This window comes from Polypterus senegalus, chromosome 1 (assembly GCF_016835505.1).
Source record: "Polypterus senegalus isolate Bchr_013 chromosome 1, ASM1683550v1, whole genome shotgun sequence".
NCBI lineage: Eukaryota > Metazoa > Chordata > Cladistia > Polypteriformes > Polypteridae > Polypterus > Polypterus senegalus.
This window is the reverse complement of record NC_053154.1, coordinates 3,979,281-4,000,406: the sequence shown is the minus strand read 5'-3', so window position 1 is coordinate 4,000,406 and position 21,126 is coordinate 3,979,281. Positions and strand designations below refer to the sequence as shown.

General features: G+C 41.2%; 1 protein-coding gene across 1 annotated transcript in view; it reads left to right on the top strand.

Annotated features, from left to right (window-relative positions):
* The window catches only part of lig1 (ligase I, DNA, ATP-dependent), an 89,213-nt gene that overhangs the window by 43,974 nt on the left and 24,113 nt on the right, over positions 1 to 21,126 (top strand). Inside the window, exons 14-21 of the mRNA XM_039743857.1 lie at positions 663 to 762; positions 841 to 926; positions 6,311 to 6,426; positions 12,329 to 12,424; positions 12,523 to 12,633; positions 14,749 to 14,820; positions 14,958 to 15,102; positions 19,258 to 19,340. Coding sequence (XP_039599791.1) covers positions 663 to 762; positions 841 to 926; positions 6,311 to 6,426; positions 12,329 to 12,424; positions 12,523 to 12,633; positions 14,749 to 14,820; positions 14,958 to 15,102; positions 19,258 to 19,340 — 809 coding nt within the window. The remainder of the gene's footprint in view (positions 1 to 662; positions 763 to 840; positions 927 to 6,310; positions 6,427 to 12,328; positions 12,425 to 12,522; positions 12,634 to 14,748; positions 14,821 to 14,957; positions 15,103 to 19,257; positions 19,341 to 21,126) is intronic.

Below are 21,126 nucleotides of genomic sequence, written 5' to 3'. Positions count from 1 at the left end.
GGACAATTCTCTCCAGTTTCTTTTCCTAAGCTGTGAACAAACTATCAGAGTCCTGCGTGTGCTGATAGTTTTTTGAAAGTGCATGAAGCACATGAGAATCTAATTTTTCGTAGGGCCCTGAAATTTTTCACTACACGGTCTCTTCAAAGGGTTTGCCGCCAATGCATGCATGCCCAATGTACGCATGGGTCACCGGCATATGCAGTTGAGTCCCTTTTAATAATGGGTATACTTTTGTCAAAGATGCAAAAACACCAATGTGGACGGAGACCATTTTTGTTTAAAAAACTTTTTTTTTTTAAATAAAAACATGGTAGTTTGGAACGTAATATTATTGTCAATAGTCGAGGGAGGTAATGCTAGTAAAAATCTCTTCAGTTTCATCTTGAATTCTGGTGTTTTATGTCTATATCCTCTCGGTGGACGGGGAAAAAACTCACTCCATTTTGCCCAGGCATGCATCTGTCTAGAAGAGAGAGGTTTAGTACATTTGGTATTGTAGAAGGGCTTAGTAATACGAGTTTGATGAGGTACATAAACGGGCAGCAGAAGCAGATAGAAACAGGTGACTTCATCCTGCCTGCATCATATTTCTAACTAGCCGAGTATCTACCACTATCAGGTACACAAGGTGTCATCTGCCTTAACTATCTGTCTTCTAGAATTCCCACCCAAAATTGTCGATGCAGGCAAGGGACAGTCTTCTGAGTCACGCAAGGCCTGGATTGAAGAGAAGGCCCTCATTCTGAAGCAGACCTACTGGTAAGATTTTTTTAGTTTTTGTATCTTGAAGCTCTTTTTTTCCCCCATCACTCACGGGTGTTTGTTATCTTCCTTTAGTGAGCTCCCTAATTATGATGCCATCATTCCTGTCATATTGGAAGAGGGCATTGATGAGCTTCCCAAACGCTGCAAGCTAACCCCAGGTATTGATAGCTACTAATTTTTTTTATCTTTGAAACTTGACAGTATTTGTACTGTTTAATACAAGTGCAAGTGAATGATTTTGTTTTGGTCCTTGTTCTGCTTCTTCTTCCTCTTTTCCCTTTTCTATGTGCCTGATCAGCCTTGTCCAAACAGCTTGGTCTTGCACCTCTTCTCCAGTCAGACCCTTTTTCTTCAGATCTTCTTTTACTTTATCCATCCAACTCAGCTTTGGCCTCCATTGCTTTCTTTTCCCCTGGACTTCCATTCCCTTCACTCTTTTGCCCCACTATTCATTGTCTCTCCTCATCACATGTCCATACCACTACAACCTACTTTCCTGTACTTTCTTAAATGTCTCTCCCATTTTTATTGTACCTGTACATCATTGCTGGTTTTACTACTGTCTTAAAAACCTCACCTTTAACCTTCATCCTAATTCTTTGATCACGCAATACTCCTGATACCTTCTTCCAATTGTTCCATCCCCACTGCACTTTATGGGTTATTGCTGTATCTCATTTTCCATCTTCGACTACTACTGATCCTAGATATTTTAACTTTATCCACACTTCTCAATAGCTCTCCATATAGGCTAACTTTTGAATCCTGATCATCATTAAACCTCAGATATTCTGTCTTCTTCCTATTCATCTTCAGTCTTCCTTCTTCCGAAGCCCTTCTCTGTTCTTCTAACTTCCTCTCCACTTCCTCTTTTCTGGTGCTACACAACACAGTGTCATCAGCACAAAGCTGATATCAAGGGGTATTGGTCTTTTATTTCACGACTCAACATATCCATAACGAGATCAAAAAGGTTTGGACTTCAAGAAGATCCCTGGTGTAGACCTCCTTTAACTGGGATCTTGTCTGTTAACCCAAAACTTCTTTTAACCCGAGTCCTCACTCTCTCAGACATATCCTGGACAAATGTCTCACATTTCTCTGGTCCTCCTTTCTCTCTCATGCACCTCCAGACCTCTTGACGTGGCCCCTTCTCCAAAGCAATAAACAATATATGCAGTCCTTTCTCTTATTTCTTGATGTTTCTCTATGAGCTGTCTGAATACAAAGACTGCTCCCGCCTATGGTGGTCTCTTCCCTAACTCTTCTGTCTATAACCCTTTTCCCAATATTCATTGCGTGTGACATCAGCTTTATCCCTCTATAGTTTCCACAATCCTGAATGTCACCGTTTACTTATAAAAGGGTGTTTTACCTTGGTAGAGTGTTCTATTCCTCTGCTTTCCCCTTTTGTGTTATTAATATGTAGCCTTAATGTGTAGAAGGCCTCAAATCTCACAGTTTATAAGGTATTGTACTTTATAACTTCTCTCCAACTTCCCCACTACATTTATAACCTCAGGCAATGAGGTGTAGTAAAAGACAAGCAGGAGTTAAGTTAGACTTTAATGTATTATTGATAACTAGCAAAATACCCGCGCTTCGCAGCAGAGAAGTAGTGCGTTAAAGAAGTTATGAAAAAGAAAAGGAAACATTTTAAAAATAATGTAACATGATTGTCAATATACAGTAATTGTTTTGTGACTGTTAATGAGTGTTGCCGTCATCAAGGGTTTGATCATCATTATTTCTTTCAATCGGGTTCGTATTTGGAGGTAAACCGATTTGGTCGTGAACCGAAGCAATTTCCCCCATAGTACTGATTGTATGTAAATACATTTAATCTGTTCCAGACCATATGAACTGCATGTAAATATAGATTTTTTTAGTTTTTAAGCACAAATATAATTATACCATAGAATACACAGCGTAATAGTAAACTAAATGTAAAAACATTGAATAACACTGAGAAAACCTTGAACAACAGAGAAAACAAACACTGCAATAATTCGCGCTATAGCGCTACCAACCACTGGCTAAAAGCACTTCTTTTAATGAGTTTTAAGCACAGGGGAAAAATGAACACTTGAAAAAATCTGTAAATTAATAAACCACCAATAAAAGTAACATTGCAACAATGCACGCTACGAACAGATCGCTGGAAAAAGAAGTGAAAACAAAATGAAGACCAGTGCATTCTTTAACTGCCTTCCTACCTTATGTGTCCAGCTGTCTCTCACGCTGCCTTTGTGTCTGCGTCCATCTCTTGTGCTGCCTGTGTGTGTGTGTGACTGTGTGTCGCGCTGTCTGTGTCGCGCTGTCTCGCGCTCCGTGTGTGTGTGTCGCGCTGTCTCGCGCTCCGTGTGTGTGTGTCGCGCTGTCTCGCGCTCCGTGTGTGTGTCGCGCTGTCTCGCGCTGCCTGTGTGTGTGTGTCGCGCTGCCTGTGTGTGGTGCGTCTGTCTCGCGCTCTCTTGCTCGCTGCACAGGAAATGCACAGGGAGAGACTGAACATGTACAAACCGAAAGGGAAACTGGCTTGTTCGTATACCGAGTGTGTGGTCGCGAATATTTAGCTCAATTCCGTGGGAGGCGTACTGATTTCTGCAGTAGCTGCACTTATGAATATGCTAAGCACAGTCCTTCACCCGCGAATATTTACCTTATATAGGCAGGCACACGTGAGAGGCGTGATGACGCGGACACAACTCCACCTCACACGGCGATCGAGCTGCAGGCTATAGCTGTATATATGGATGAAAGTATGTTCCAGTTATGACCGTTATGCATAGAATTTGAAAATGAAACCTGCCCAACTTTTGTAAGTAAGCTGTAAGGAATGAGCCTTCTACCTACACGGGAAGTTGGAGAATTAGTCAGTGAGTCAGTCAGTCAGTGAGTGAGGGCTTTGCCTTTTATTAGTATAGATATTCATAAAATAATAACACTAACAAATAGTCCTAAAAAAGGGGTTCTTAACCGTCAAACCATTGCTGTTCTTAACAGTGATGTAACACTAATATTGCATGGCTTTGTCTGAATTACAATTAAAGACATACAAAATATTTATCAACTTATATACAGAATTTCACACCACAACAATGGGTACACTCCCACTGTTCCTCCATTCCACTGACATTTTCTCCTTTTCAGATATTCTTCATTTGATCCTACAACACATCTGCTCCCTCTTCTCCTAAACCATTGTCGGGCAACCGGTGCGCCGTGGAATTTTCTTGGGGCGCCACAAAAACTTTTGTAAAATATTTAAAATTGCAAATGTTTTTGAACTTTTGGTTGATTAAAAAGATAATGTTTAAAAAATATTTTATGTTGGAAAAACAGATAACAGAACATTTACGGAAATGAAGTCTAAGAAACGCGAAAGACTTCAAATGATCGACAAGGAAATGCGTGTCTGTCTTTCGAAAATTAATCCTCGCATCAATCTCGTATGTGCTGAGAAACAATCTCAACGTTCACATTAATTAAGTTTAAGATTTATCCTTTGATTCCTGTATTAATAAAATGTCCTTCAAACTCGTAAAATTAACTGTTTTTATTGGCGATTGTCCATAAATTGTGTCGTCACGACTTTATTTATGGGCAGTCCCTCAGGTGCGCCGCAAAAGAAAATGTTTGGACTTAGTGCGCCGCAACTCGAAAAAGGTTGCCTTTCACTGTCCTAAACTCTTACACAATTCTGCTGGTATTTTATGCACTCCTGTTGCCTTTCCATGTTTGATTCTTTTCTGTGCCTCCTGTACTTCCTCCCTCCTTATTCTCAGTAGTTACCCTTCATATTGACTCCATCCCCAAATACTACCCTTAGATTTTCTTCATTCCAACCTCTTCCATCTGTTGATAATCTAAAATTGCTCACTTATGACCAAACCTTGCTCATCTTTCATGTGCTTTATCTGACTAAAATCCCCCCCAGCCTTGTTCCTAGTCTTTTCTGTTATGTTTTATATTCTTTCTTCCACATTTGTCTCCAGTTTTTCATTCACCTCCACCAATGCCGTCTGTGCCTCGTTTGTATATGGAACAAATAATCTGACCATTCTCCTGATGCAGACAGATTGTTTTATCTTGGTAGAGTAATATATATATTGCTCTACTTTCCCCTATTGTATTATTAATATGTAGCCTTAGAATGCCTAATCTCACAGACTTACCACTGTATATAACTTATCCCCACGTTCCCTTCTATATCTACAACCTCAGGCAATTAGATGTAGTAAAAAGACAAGCAGGAGTTAAGTTACACATAAAATAATGCATCACTGATAATATTCATAAATAATAACAAAATGCAAAGTACACTTGAATATTGACAACCATATAACCTGATAAAATGGTGATGTGTAATTCAGGTGGCACACAGACTTGTTAGTTACTCTAAATGTCTCTAGTTAAAGCATCGTTGGTGCTCAGCTTTCAGCCACATGTCTGTTCAATATGGCTGCTGAGCTGTGCTCTTCATTGTGTTGTCTTCATCATCACAGGTTAGCAAGAGAGATGCTTCTATCATCATATGTTGGTTAGAGAGAGAGAATGTGGTTGAGCAAGCAAAGTTATAGGTTTTCTGTCCAACTCCCTACAGCCAATAGGATATCATGGTACTTGAAGGCCTCTGAGACAAGCCTATTCCAAACAGCCATACCTCAGACCAGGGGTCCTCAATCCCAGTCCTGGAGAGCCGCAGTGGCTGCAGGTTTTTGTTCTGACCTGGCTGCTTAATTAGAAAGCAATTCTTGCCAATAAAGCACTAACAAGCTATGAAATTAAATTAACTCTGCTATGTCAGCTCATTCTCATATCCTAGATTTTCTTTCCCTTTCTATCATGCAAATGATTTGAAGGCTAAAATGGACGAGTGATTCTCAGTCCTTCACTTTTTTCTCTTCATTTTTCTTCCAAGTATTTCATTAAACCCAATAGTGCAGATAAACACACACAGGTGTAAATGTAAAGAAGCTAAATGGAGAAATGCTGCTCTCTCTTGTCATTTGCATGTCATTGATAATAAGGAGCAATTTAAATAGCTGTTTAAGACCAAATTAAGCAATAAGGGCTCAAAATCACTAAAGTGAAGCAGAAGTGTTACTTTAGCAAGAAGTGCTTTTTATTAAGCAACTGGGTTGGAGCAAAAACCTGCAGCCACTGCGGCTCTCCAGGACCGTGATTGAGGACCCCTGCCTCAGACCAATGGGGGAAATAGAACATCTTATCTCCTGCCCCCCAAGACCATATATTACGCTAACCTGGCTTTGTGTGTGGGATGGGAGAAAAGACTTTAGCAAAGAAATACTCATCAAACTGGTTTAAGACACATGCCCCAAACCCTGTCGTAAAATTACAAAGCAAAGTTGTAAACTTGGGCGTTAAACAAGAATGCCTCTCACCAAAGTAACACTGAATTACATTGGTTTGCCTAAATTATAAATAAAGACATACAAAACATTTATCAAGTTATATGCAGAATCTCACATCACAACACAGATGTAATCTTCACAGATATTGTTTTGTATGTTTTCCTCAGGGGTGCCCTTAAAGCCAATGTTGGCCCACCCTACACGTGGAATCGGTGAGGTGATGAAGAGGTTTGATGAGGCTGCTTTTACTTGTGAATATAAATATGATGGAGAAAGAGCTCAGGTATGTTGATGCACAGTCTCTATGGTGAACATGAAATTAAAGTCTGATCTTGTGTGTTGATGGACTCTCTAATAGTGTTGTGTCAATTCCAGTACTTTTCAAAGATCTGGCTAACTAATGACTAATTTTGTGTATTTTTCTAGAGATGACTATCTGTTAGATTAAAAAGAAGGTACAAATTAGTACAATAAAACCAGATTTGTAGGCTTTCTTCTTTGTCCTAAGTACGCATTTCCTGGCTCTTTATAAAGGAGTATGAGTGGGTACGTGAGTACACGCTACAGTGGATTGGCGTCTTTTGCAGGGATGTGTCCTGTCACTCCCAACAGCCTGATATTGGCTTTTGACATTGTGGAGCACTTGTTTCTACTTTACCCACATTTTAAGTTGAATTAAAATAGAAAGACATGCACTCAAATCAATGTATGCTTCACATTAGATGAAACGGACTTCAGTTTATGTCCATGGACTCCATTAACGGCAGTATGGTAGCACAGACTTAATTTAAATTATGGCAAGAGCTGGAACTGTCTGTCAAGAGGCGAGGCCCATGCACGAATTCTCAGAAATGAACAAGATTAGTAAAACATCGATACATTAAGGGGAAGTGAATTGAAAGTGGAAGTCAAGATGCACCATTTAGCACAGAGGACTTTAGGAATTCAAAATATCGAGTTGTGCAGTTGAAGTAGTAACCTTGACATCTTTTTAAATTGTATCTTGATGAGAAAACTTAGATATTAGCTGATCCATCCAGCAGCATATAGACAGAATAGAGCATATTATCTTACTGAGCAGTCCTAAAGTGTTGTTCTTATAGGCAGCACAATTACTTTTTAAATTGACATGCATCTATCCAGAGTAAGCAAGGTCGGGTGGGTGAACCCTGAATGGGAAACAAGGTGATTATGGGGTGCACACTTATTCCTTTCAGGCATGAGTTAACCTTACATGTGTAATTACTTTGCTCCAAGGCCAAAAGCTATTAAAAAAAAAACAAACAAAACAAAGACAACCATCAATTGAAATTTTTGTTTTATGCCTGAGAATGGTGAAACGTTACAAAACAAACGAGAACCAGTCAAAAGAACAATGATGAATGTTAAGAATCAGAAAAGCCACTTTGGTCCTCACAAACTTTTTTTTTTTCAGTTTTTAGATTTTTTTTTTTTTTTTAGTTCCTAAGCTTAGTTTAGGGTTTTTTTTTTTTTAGATTAACAGATTTTAATTAAATTTTAAAACTGTATTTTTGTGCCTATTTTTTAATTTTATTTTCTTGTCTGAGAGAGAATTTAAGTTTTTTCAGCTTTGTTTGTAAGTGCCTTAGACCACCATTTTTAGAATCTCTGTGGATGAGTAGTGGTTTGCTAACAGACTTTGCCCAGTTGTTAAGGAGGATCATCTCCAAAGATGCTCCACAATTCGTATCACAAAGAGTCTGTTATAAATTTTAATACAGCATCAGTAGCCCTTTGTCCAAGATTGTGGATCTGACCTGTGAACAAGTGCAGTTTCGTGATTTTAGTTCTGGCATTCTGATTTACAATTCATAGCTTTCTTATCTCCACTTGATTCTCGATATCAGTGTTTTGGCACCGGTAGGGCTGAGCCAAAGGTTAATAATATTGTCCATCACCAATTGGCTGGATACATGGCTATATAAATGAACCACATCAATTGGCTCCAAATATTTGCTGAAATTTATTCAGAGTACCAAACTTCAGTCACCTTTTTTTGTTTCTTCTTATGCGCCGCCTGGGTGAACACCAGGCTGGTGGTAAGGCTGGCCTCCTGGCATTGCAAGCAATCTCTGCTTCCGTTTGGGAGACTGGCATTATCTCAACTGACTGGAAAACAGGACTTGTCATCCCTATCTGGAAAGGGAAGGGTGATCGCCTGGATTGCAGCAACTACAGGGGGATAACACTGCTCTCGGTGCCGGGTAAAGTTCTCACTAGGGTCGTCCTCAATAGGATCTGTGATCACTTGCTCACCTACCAGCAACCGGAACAGTCTGGTTTTACACCTAAGTAATTTACCATCGACCGCATCCTGTCACTGAGGGTTCTCATAGTGCGCAAACACGAATATCGGCAGAGTTTCTTTGCAGCCTTTGTCGATTTTCGCAAGGCGTTCGACTCAGTTGATCGAGCTGCCCTGTGGGACATCCTGAAGGTTCGCAGGATCCCCTCGAGATTGCTGGATATCTTGGCCGGCCTATACACTGGTACTGTGAGTGCTGTGCAGAGTGGAGGCAGACCCTCTGCTTTTTTCCCCAGTTGATTCTGGGGGTCATCAGCGGTCTGTTCTGCTCCTACTCTGTTCAATGCTTGTATGGACTGGGTGTTAGGCAAGGTCGTGTGGTCCCATTGCTGTTCGGGAGCCCTTGAACCCAACACCGTCGATAATGTCACCGATGAGCTAGACAGTTGAGGCAATAAACAATCGAGCAAGGGGATGGCATAAATGTGCAAAGTGCTTTTATTAAAAGAGTCAACAAAAACAGTGTTCAATAAATAGTGCAGTGATTCAAAGTTCAAATAAATAATCCATAAAAGAAATGTGGAGGTTAAAAACAATCCTTTTAAAACGAGGTTAAAATGTTCCTTAGGAAGCAGTCTTTAAACAACAACGACAAGCCTGGTGCTGCTTTTCTGTTAGCGTCTCACCTGCTTCTCACGACTAGGCTTTGCAGCAGGCCAGACGCTCTCTGCAGCTGTCCTTTTCTCATACACAGGTCTGGAGACCTCCCGATCCTGGCTTTGATCTGGCACTCATCCCAGACCAGAGACTTGGACTCCTTGGTCTCCAGGATGCCCATACCAAGGACTTCACCTCCAAGCCTTGCGAGTCCCGCTGCCTTTCCGGCCTTCCGTGGCCAGTCGCCTTTCCCTGGTCACTGCCGCTACCTGCTCGCTCAGCGGGAGTGACTTCAAACTCCAACCCCTGGATGTAGGCCCAACACCCAGGCTTCCTCGCAGCTGCCCGCGAGCGCTCGTTCCATGTGTCTCTGTCTCTCTCTTGCACCGCCTTGCTTCTTCGCTCCCTATAACCTCCGTCCTCTTTTCCTTTCTCTCATTCTTTTTTTCTTTTTCCCTCCGAACCGACTCGCTCTTCTTTTATACAGCGAGGGGCCATAGCAGCTGCAGCACATTAGCGACAGAAACAATCACGGATGTGGGCAGTTCCTCACCTATGCACTCGGTGAGAAACGCCCACAGCGCAGATCGCCCCGTGGCTTGCTATGGCCACCACGCCCCCTCATGAAGCCGCCTCGAGTGCGGTGATTTCCCGAGGGTAGGACTGGACCGCCTGTCTGCCTGTGGGGTTGCCAACCGGGATCCCAAGTTGTTTCGTCGTGTAGTGGGTGTGGCAATGCACTGTACCAGCGCATGCTCCCCAACTTCACTTGACTTGACTTATGTGCCTCTCAAGAGCACTCTCAGGCACTATTATTTGCAGCCGGAGGTTCGTCAGATTGTTATAGTTAGGTAGTTTAGTAGGAGTGTGCTGTAACTGAGGGAAGTCAATCTGATCAGTGTGTCATGTACAAAATTTGAGTGGGAAGAGTGCAGGTATATTTGTAGCACTGCGCCCCTGTGGTGCTCACACACTCAGAGTGCTTGAAGTGGACCACCCATCCCTTCGATATCATATTCTAATATACAACTTTTAGTTTCCTGTCGGTGGACATTTATTCAGATCTACTTTATGATGAAGCAGATCTAATTTTAGAGTTTTGTGCTCATACGTCATTGTGATTTTTAGTAATTTGAAATCAATGCAATGAAAGGCCTCTGAATCATTGTAATAACATTACTGAATACTGGCACTATGAGTGCTGAATGACCTGAAATGCCCGTACACACTGGCAATGATATGGCACATCCTCTGTGTTTAGAAATGACAATGTGAACTTTTAAGAAATTGCACAGCCCTAAGCCCCAGCTCCATAATAAAGTAGTGCTCTAGTAGTGCGATACTGGATTAGTCCTCTGGGTTTGGTAGAAAATTGCAGCCTCTGGAGAAACCGCCTTTAGTTTGTTTGTCAAAAGACATTCACATCTCCTGGATTTTTACAAATGACATCGTAGCGGTTGCTCTCTCTTTCTGTTTTTGTCAGTAGACCATTTGATGGGGGCAGCTATAGATAAAAAGGCAGCTGATTAACAGTCATCCTGTGGTCTAGCTTAGCCCCTACATGTTTTTACAAATGGCATAACAATTAGGACAAAAGAAAGAAACTAGTGAAAAACATTGACAAAGGAAATAAAATAGACTAAAGAAGGAAAGAAAACTAATCAACTTAAAAAAGTCCCCTATTAACAAAACCCAAAGTGAAAAGAATGAAAGACTGGACAACACTTGAAACTATGAAATCTCTCTATTATATAAAAAAAAAATCCTGGAACGAGATGAGACTTTTTCTGAAAGTTAATTCCAAGTCCCTCGAGATGAGACTTTGTGTCAAGAGATTTAACCAGGCCTGGGGCCGTAAATAAAAGACAAAGTAGATGACAAAGTAGAATGTCGTAAAGAGGTTCAAAAACACGACGCGATACACATGGTTAGAGATAATCAAAGTACTAAAATTCACAAGTGTTAAAAAACTGATAGTAAAGATTGCATTAGTGTAAACAAACGGAAATTATTCCTCGGTGAAATAACGGAACAGCTAAAAGAGATCGAATATATTGTTCGGATTTAAACTTTAAGTCAGAGACTTGTAGATCATCTAATTTGTGTTGCCATTAGGGAAAAGTAGTGTTTCTTCCCAATGAAGATGCGCGTCCACGAGAAATAAAAGATTTGTTGTTTGGTGAAAGTGAAATCCACATACGTGACCGGCAGAGATACGAAGTAGCTGGAGCGTAGTGCAGGCCAGAGGTTTGGCCAGCGGAGCCCCCGATTTTTAAATATTAAAGCTAAACCCTAAACATCAGCTGTATCGTGAACCTTTTAAACAAGCCAAAGTCTAAAAAGTGAAACTGAACAAAATAAATATCTATAGAGTAGCCAACCAACAAACTGAGAGAAAGGTAACCAAAGGCCACTCCACAGCTAACAGACAAAGTCTTGAATGGTCTTCCTGTTACCCTCAAGTGACTGCAGCTCCATACCCTGCACTCTCTGGGAGCCACGGATCAATTGGAAGTGAAGGGACTTCAAAGCATGCCACTAGGTAGTTTCCAAAGTAAACCGCCTCACCAGCATGTCCAGTTTTAAGGCAAAATCATTAAATCCTTTAAGAATAAAAAAAAACATTGAAAAGGAAGCCATCTTTTAGGGTGTCTCATTGTTTAACAACCAGTCGATCTACTGCATTCACATCATGTCTTTACAGCGCTAAAAGTGCTCTTTTGAAGACGTGATTTGAGCTTGGTTGGATGCCATAGTGAATATTATGCTGCTAGTTCCCGAGGCACTTTATATTAAATAAAAATTTGATTCAAATGAATGTCCTTTACCACTTCTTTTTAAACAGTGGAAATAATCCTTGCATTTATTTAGGGATTCTACAGAGACCTCACCACATTAGACCCCAGACAAATTAGAAAATAATTAAGAGTAAGTGTTAAAGTAGAGGGTGAGAAGAACAAGACAAAAAAAAAAAGGAAATCAATTAAAGTCAGGTCCTAACAACAAGCACACATTTGGGAAGCAGGAGGAGACCACGAACAAGAGAACATCCACAGAGTGCACATGTCAGTGGAGCTGAAAATCAAATCCGAATCCTTGGATCTCAGAGGATCATATCATAGATCCATCTTAATTTGACCGGATTTTAATGGTATACCTGAATGTGTGTTGAAGAAAAGTTGAATGTACACATTAATCTTATTTGAACAGTTCTTCAGTTAGTCTCTTTGTGCTGCTCACTGGTCTTATTCTTTCCTTTCAGATTCATATTTTGGAGAATGGAGAGATTCATATTTATAGTCGCAACCAAGAAAACAACACCAGCAAATATCCTGACATCATCTCTAGGATACCCAAGGTCATTGCTCTCTCTTTGCCTTTACATTTTCTGCTTGTCTGGTATTTTTATCCTCCTCTTCATCAAAAAAAAAAAAAAAAATACATTTATGTTTACAGGTGAAAAAGGCAGATGTGGTGTCTTGCATTATTGACGCTGAGGCAGTGGCTTGGGATCAGGAAAAGAAACAAATCCAGCCATTCCAAGTACTAACCACTCGTAAGAGAAAGGTATAAGAACACGCGCCAAACTTCTCGACTTGCTTATAACCAAAGTAATGCTAGAAAGATGGCTGATAAGCCAAATGATCATATATTGTACAGTACAAATGTCCCATATTTTGAAGTGAATATCTGATGGAAAAGTCACGTGCATGTTTATGTTGGTGATCTCTGTGTTCTGAACATTTATTTGCAGATATATTAACTCGGCTAGTGTTTGTCACAATGGCTGCTATCAATTGTGCAAATGTTAATGTACACTTTAACACTACATTTACAACAGGGATTATTTTATCAAGTAAAAATGGGAGTTTTACCTTTGTCAGCATTGTGTCTTCATGCTTAGTTTGTGATCAGCTGTGAAGCAAACTGAAAAAAAAAATCATATAATTTACTGTCCTATTCAGTGTATACAGTGGGTATAGAAAAGAATCCCCCTTCCCTTCGAAGTATTCCCATTTTTTTGCTTTACAGCCTTACATGAAAACACACAAAACATATTTTTCCAGCTTTGCAACCTCTAATATTCAAGTCAAAGATATCACAGCTACAGTTCAGAAAAATTATAAAAAATTAAAAACAAGACCTACTGAGATTAATAAAAGATCACCCCCCAATGTCAGTGTCATTTTGTTGACCCGCCTTTTGCTTTAATGGCAGCCTTGAGTCTGTGGTGATTCTTCTCTATCAGTTTTGCCCCCCACTCTTCTTTACAGTTTAACTGTTCAAGTTCGGCCACATTGGATGGTGAGCGTTGGTGGTCTGCATCTTCAGATCTTTCCACAGATTTTCAGTGTGATTTAGGTCTGGGCTCTGACTGGCCACACCAGGACATTCACTTTTTTCTCCTTCAGCCACTGTGTGGTCAATTTTGATGTGTGCTTCGGGTCGTTGTCGTATTGAAAGGTGAACATTCTGCCCATCTTCATCTTTCTGGCAGAGGGTGGCAGCTTTACCTCAACAATTTAACGGCATTTTGCCCCATCCATTTTTTCCTTCTACCCTAACGAGAGCCCAAGGCCCCCCACAACAGGATGCTGCCCCCTCCATGCTTTACTGTAGGTATGGTGTGTTGTGGATGGTGCGCTGCATTGGTGGGCCGTTTGGTATTGAGGCCAAATAGTTTGATTTTGGTCTCATCTGACCAGAAGACCTTTTTCCACTTGACATCAGAATCTTCAAGGTGCATTCTGGGAAAGCTCAAATGAGCCTTATAGTGGCCTTTCTTGAGAAGTGTGACCCTCCTGAACAAGTCACAATTGTGGAGCACTTGTGAAATTGTTGTCACATGCACACCATTAATGACCGCTCTGTGCCATCAAATCCTGTTACTCCTTCAAAGTGGCCATTGGCCTCTCAGTAGCCTCTCTTACCAGTTTACTTCTTGCTCTTCCATCCAGTTTGGAGGGTCCTAGTAGTACCAGACACTTCTTTATGATGGACTTTACTGAGCTCCTTGGGATTGATAAAGCCTTTGAGATGCTTTTGTCTCCATCTCCTGCCTTATGTCTGTCTACAACTTTATTCCGGAGATCTTCTGAAAGTGACCTGCCACCCATAGTCAGGTGTTTGCTGTCAGTCACACTACCAAGGAAGGGAATGAATGGACCAGGAACAGCTTCAACTAATCACACTCATTACAACTGAGCACTGGTGGAAGGAAACCAGTAACCGCAGTGGAAATGGTGGGCACTGACATCTGATTGAGTTTAGGGTGGGGGGGTCCTTTATTCATCTCAGGATTTCTTCTTTTCGATTTTTTATAATTCTTCTGAACTGTAGCTGTGACGTCTTTCACTTGGATGTTAGAGACTGCATTGAGTAAGTAAAGCTGGAAAAAATATTAGTTTGTGTGTTTACATTTATGGCTGTAAGGCAAAACAAATGGGAAGGGGGGATTGTTTTCTATACCCACTGCAAATGTAAGAGACTGATTACCGGCATCCTCCTACACCTCTGCTCATCCTGTCTTAGAAAATATATATATACACCACTGATGAAGTGTTATAAAATTAGCAAAGCTGTGTCAATATGTACTGTGAGAAGTTGTTCATGTTTAATACTGACCACACTCTTAGACTTCAAGTCTCAAGTTGCTCATTCATATTGATTGTCTGTTTTTAGGATGTTGACGCATCTGAGATCAAAGTTCAAGTGTGTGTTTATGCTTTCGATCTTCTGTATCTCAATGGAGAGGTAAGCACTCAATGTCACGCTCCTCACAGCAGGTGCCAGTGTAACTCTTCTGATTATAAGAACAATCCAAAATGAATTAGTCGGCTATTTTTTGTACCAATGTATTTTTTTTTTTTTTTGTTTTTTTCTTTTCACAGTCTTTGGTTCGCCAGCCTCTGTCCAAAAGACGTCAACTGCTTAAAGAAAGCTTCATTGAGAAGGAGGGAGAGTTTGTGTTTGCCTGCTCCATTGACTCTGACAACACTGATGTCATCGCTGAATTCCTGGAGCAGTCTATCAAAGGTGGGCTGAAAAGAGAGCTTTGTGTTAAACACTCAGTATTACTCTGATACATGTATGACTGCAAACTATTTAAAAAAAAAAAAAAAAACAAGTTCTTCTGCAGGGAATGTACTTTTTGGTCAACTTTCCACTTTCACACTTTGTAAAGTGACAGTTGTCAATAATTGAGTACAAATAAACTAGAAGCGTAAAAGGTATCTCAGCCTCACAACTTATGGATCCCAGTTTCAAATCTAGGCCCTGAAGCTCTTTAGTAAGTGTTCAGACCTTTCACTTTTTACACGCTTTATGTTTCCGCTTTATGCTAAAATCATTTAAATTATTTTTTTTCCTTCATCAAATGACACTCAAAATGCCAGAATGACAAAGCGAAAAGAGCATTTTAGAAATACTTGCAAATCTGCTAAAAGTGAAAAACTGAAATATAGATAGATACTTTATTAATCGCAAAATTAAAAACCAAAATTCAGACCTTTTGACAATTACAGTTTGGCTCCGGTTTATCCCATTCTATTGATCATCATTGAGATGTTCCTACACCTCTTTTGGAGTCTGGCTATGGAAGGTTTAGTTGACTGGACATGACTAGGAAAGGCCCACAGCTAAGCAAAAAACAAGGCATGCGGTTGAAGGAATTGCCTGCAGAGCTTAGAGATGGGATTGTGTTGAGGCACAGATCTGGAGAAGGCTACAAAAACAATCTGCAGCACTGGAGGCTCCTAAGAAGCACAGTGACCGCCATAATTCTTAAATGGAAGATGTATAGAGCAACCACAGCTTTTATTAGACTTGTCTGCCTGGTTAGCCTGAGTAATCTGGGAAGAAGAGCTTTGGTAAGAGAAGTGACCAAGAACCTGATGGTCACTGTGGCTGAGCTCCAGAGAACCTGTGTGGAGACGGAAGAAACTTCCAACAAAACATGTGCCTGATGGCAGATTGGCCAGACGACACATGAAGGACCGCTTGGAGATTGCATAAAGGCTCCTAAAGGACTCTCACACTATGAGAAACTCTGGTCTGATGAATCCAAGATTGAACTGTTTGACTTTAATTCTAATCTTCACATCTGGACCCAGGCGCCGCTCATTACCTGTGCAATACCATTCCATAAGTAAAGCCTAGTGGTGTCAGCATCAAGGGACTAGGAGACTTGACAGGGTTGAGGGAAAGACACACTGAGCAAAGTACAGAGCTATACTTAATGTGCTCTGGACCAAAGGTTCACCTTCAAGCAGGACAATGACACAAAACACAAAGCAAAGACAACATAGGAGGGGCTTAAGATAACTCTGTAAATGTTATTGAGTGGCTCAGCCAGAGCCCTGACTTGAACCTTATCAAACATTTCATGAAATACTTGACAAGAGCTGTCCACCGACAGTCTCCATCCAACAAGAGAGAGCTTCAGGGGATCTACAGAGAAGAATGACAGAAACCCCCAACCCCGGGTTTACAAAGCTTGTCACTTCATACCCAAGAAAACCTCAGGCTGTCGTCGTCTTCTTCTTTCTGCTGCTCCTGTTAGGGGTTGCCACAGTGGATCATCTTTTTCCATATCTTTCTGCCCTCGTCATCTTGCTCCATCACACCCATCATCTGCATGTCCTCTCTCGCCACATCCATAAACCTCTTAGGCCATCCTTGTTTCCTCTTACCTGGCAGCTCTATTCTTAGCATCCTTCTCCCAATATATAGCCCTCATCTCTCCTCTGCACATATCCAAACCAGCACAATCTCATCTCTCTGACTTTGTCTACCAACCTGAGCTGACCCTCTAATGTCCTCATTTCTAATCCTATCCATCCTCGTCACACCCAATGCAAATCTTAGCATCTTCAACTATGTCACCTCCAGCTCTGTCTCCTGTGCCACCATCTCCAGCCCATATAACATAGCTGGTCTCACTGCCGTTCTGTAGACCTTCCCTTTCACCCTTCCTGATATCCGTCTGTCACAAATCACTCCTGTCACTCTTCTCCACCCACTCCACCCTGCCTGCACTGTCTTCCTTAATTCTCTTCCTAAATCCCCATTACTCTGTGCTGTTGTTCCCAAGTATTTAAACTATTCCACCTTCGCCAACTCAACTCCCTGTATCCTCACCATTCCACTGACCTCCCTCTCATTCACACATGTCATGGTGGTCCTACTGACCATAATTTCCTTTCCTCTCATATCTCCACCTCTCCAGGGTCTCCTCAACCTGCTCCCTACTATCGCTATAGATCATAATGTCCTCAGCAAACATCATAGTCCACGGGGATTCCTGTCTAATCTCATCTGTCAACTTGTCCATCACCATTGCAAATAAGAAAGGGCTCAGAGCCGATCCCTGATGTAATCCCACATCCGTCACTCCTACCGCAGACCTCACCACAGTCAGACTTCCCTCGTACATACAGTATCCTGTACCACTCTTGCATACTTCTCTGCCACTCCCGACTTCCTCATACAATACCACGGCTCCTCTTTCCTCACCCTGTCATGTGCTTTCTCCAGGTCCACAAAGACGCAATGCAACTCCTTCTGGCCTTCTCTCTACTTCCCCAATCAGCACCCTCAGAGCAAACATCACATCTGTGGTGCTCTTTCTTGGCATGAAATCACACTGCTGCTCACTAATCATCACCTCACTTCTTAACCAAGCTTCCACTACTCTTTCCCATAACTTCATGCTGTGGCTCATCAATTGTATTCCCCTGTAGTTGCTACAGTCCTGCACATCCCCCTTATTCTTAAATATCGGCCCACCAGTCCGCTTCTTCTCCACTCCTCAGGCATCCTCTCACTTTTCAAGATTCTGTTAACCAATCTGGTTAAAAACTCCACTGACATCTCTCCTAAACACCTCCATGCTTCCATAGGTATGACATCTGGACCAATGACCTTTCCATTTTTCATCCTCTTCATAGCTGTCCTTACTTCCTCCTTGCTAATCCATTGCACTTCCTGATTTACTATCTCCATATCATCCAACCTTCTCTCTCCTTCTCTTTATTCATCTGCCAAAGGTGCTTCGACAAAGTGCTGAGTAAAGAGTCTGAATCCTTTGTGTCAATAGGATATTTCAGTTCTTTATTTTTCATAAATTTGCAAAAATGCCTAAATTTCTGTTTTCACTTTGACACTCTGGAGTATTGAACGTTGTTTGATAAGGAAAGAAAAAAATGAATTTGAAAGATTTTAGCCCAAGTAAAAAGTGGAGGAGTCTGAATATTTTCTGAGGAGTCTGTAAATGAGTGTTCTTCCTTATTCTCCTCTCCTTACCCACTTTGCAAAGTCACACCATAAAAAGAAATTCTGTTTTTATTAATCAGGCCATTGACTGGCAGCCAATTTGAAGTTTATTTCTATCTTGCTAATGTTCTGTCTGTCACAACCTTGCATTTTACATTCAAGCATGAACAAATGAGTGAAATGTTAATATACAGATTTTCTAACCTACTCCTTGCATTCTTCACATGCTTACATAAGCCCCAAAGCGAGACACTCTATTCAAAGTGATGTGGTGGTCTGTGTGATCTCCGAGTGTCATTGTTCAGTTGGTCAGTCTCTGAATCAGGTCATCAAAACAGAGTTGGCCCACAGTTGAAGACATTTACCTGTTCGGGTGTCAAAGCTAATCCTCCAGCATCATTGGGGACCCCAGGCACCCACCCGGTACATCATTTCTTTAAGCTGCTCCCTTCTGAGAAATGATATAGGACTATCCATGCATGCACAACAAGATGGCTTCCTACCCAGAGGTGTTAAACTACTGAATACTTTATCACGCTAATTAACCTCTCTTATGTGCAATGTTGTAATGTGCGCTGTATTTTTAAGTTGAATAAATTCTAGTATGTTAGACACTGATTACACTTAGCTTTTCTTTTTTCTCCTCCTTTTAGCATTTAGTTATAATACATGTTGTTTAAGGAAAGTTTAGTGTATGCCATTGTAGTCTAATTGACTGCTGTCCTCAGTGACACAATGACAATTAAAAGTCATCCTATCGTGTCTTGTCTTGTCTTTCCTGCTACAAACCTGAAGAAATTGCCATTTGATGCTTTGAATTTTGTTGTGTTTTCACTTTATCCAAACTGCTTTAACTTTTTCTGGTGTGCATACGCTTTGGGATCGCCTTGTTTTAGTATCTCCTGCTGTATTTTTCAGATTCCTGTGAAGGGCTAATGGTGAAAACCCTGGAAAAAGATGCCACCTATGAAATTGCCAAAAGATCACACAACTGGCTGAAGGTGTTTTATTTTACATCTGATTTATAATTTTATATGCAAGAGCAAAGGTTCTCATTTTATTTGTTTATAATAATACGAAGGATGTTCAAAAGGTTTCCTCACATTTTTTTAACTCTGTTTATTAAGATTTTCAAAAACAAATGACATCACTTTTCTACATAGTTACCTTCCTTTGCAATGCATTTTCCCCAGCTTTCACATCAGGGTTCTTTCTTCATTCCTCGTGGTCATGGCAGCAGCTGGACGTCCAGAACGCTCTGTATCCATCACACTAATATACGGCCATTTTCAAACGTTTCAATGCACTCATAGAAAAGAGATGAATTTGTGTTCCCGGCACACCTTCTGCCCACAAAAAGTGTATGACAGAATGCTGTTCCTCTTTGGTGCAATTTATACGTTTGGCAGCCATCTTCACCAGGGTGACAACTCTTATACTGTACTAAACTGCAAGGGCAGCCGGCTTGCCAGACAGAACTAGTCACATGACACTCTCAGACACGACCAATCACAACTTCTTCTTCCAACGAAAATGTGAAAGTGCAGAAAATTTGTGAACGTCCCTCGTACATTATATTTATGTAGAGGTTGCAGAACTGTACACTGGTCTGCGAAAAATATTTTTTGTTTGCTACTGGGAACTTCACACCAGATTAAGTTTTTTACACTGATTTCATATATGAACTTGGAATTAAGCCAGCACGTCAGATTTTTGAGATGCGCAACATTCATGTTTTAACACTTTTGAATATCAATATAATATACCAGCACAATATCTGGAGTTTGAACTCTGTCCCACCAAAATTGTTTTGATGTGTTTATTCTGAAAACAAACCAGAAGATGATACCAGAGGCACGTTAAAACATGTTTATGTCAATTTACCTCAATGTAAAAGCGGGGTCCGCATGCTCAAAAATGTTTGAGGCACGTGCTTTTGTGCTTGGTTCTTGCAAAGAGAGACAGATGTGCAGTACAACAGTAGTCACCCGTCATGCTCGGAGTGAATTTTCCCTGATTTCGGTTTTCCATCACCTTTATATCTTGATGAGATCTTTCCCCATGCTTATTGCTGACGTCGCCCAGATTTGGTGGAAAAAACTTGAAATGAGAAATGCATTTTCAGTGACATTCGGAGAGTGTTTAGGAAGAGCGTGTCGACCTCATCGAGAGGTTTGCTTACCTTGGCAGTGACAGTCATATCTCTGGTGACTCTTCCTATGAAGTCAGTAGACGGATTGGGAGAGCTTGGGGGGGTCATGAGGTCACTGCAAAGGGGTGTGTGGCACAAAAGGACGAAGGTCCAAGTCTTTAGAGTCCTGGTGCCTCTTGTTTGTGAGACATGAACGCTATCCAGTGACCTGAGACGAACACTGGACTCCTTCATGTGTGTCTCTCCGGAAAATCCTTGGGTACCGTTGGATTGACTTTGTGTTGCTCATGGAGTCCCGAATGAGGCACATTACCTGCATTGTGAGGGTGCGTCAGTTACAGCACTATTGTCATGTAGCGTGATTACCCGAGGGTGATCCATCTCTATAGATTCTCATTGTTGGGGACCCGAGTGGCTGGAGCAGGCCAAGGGGTCGCCCACATAACACCTCGCTGTGGCAGATAGAAGGTCATTTCGGGAGGTTTAGACTGGACCGCTTGTCTGCCTGGGGGGTTGCAAACCAGGATCCCGAGTTGTTTCGTCATGTAGTGGGTGCTGCAACGTACTGTACTGGTGCATGCTCCTTGACTTGACATTCGGGCTCCCATAAGCCAAAATGCTTTCAGCAGGTTCTC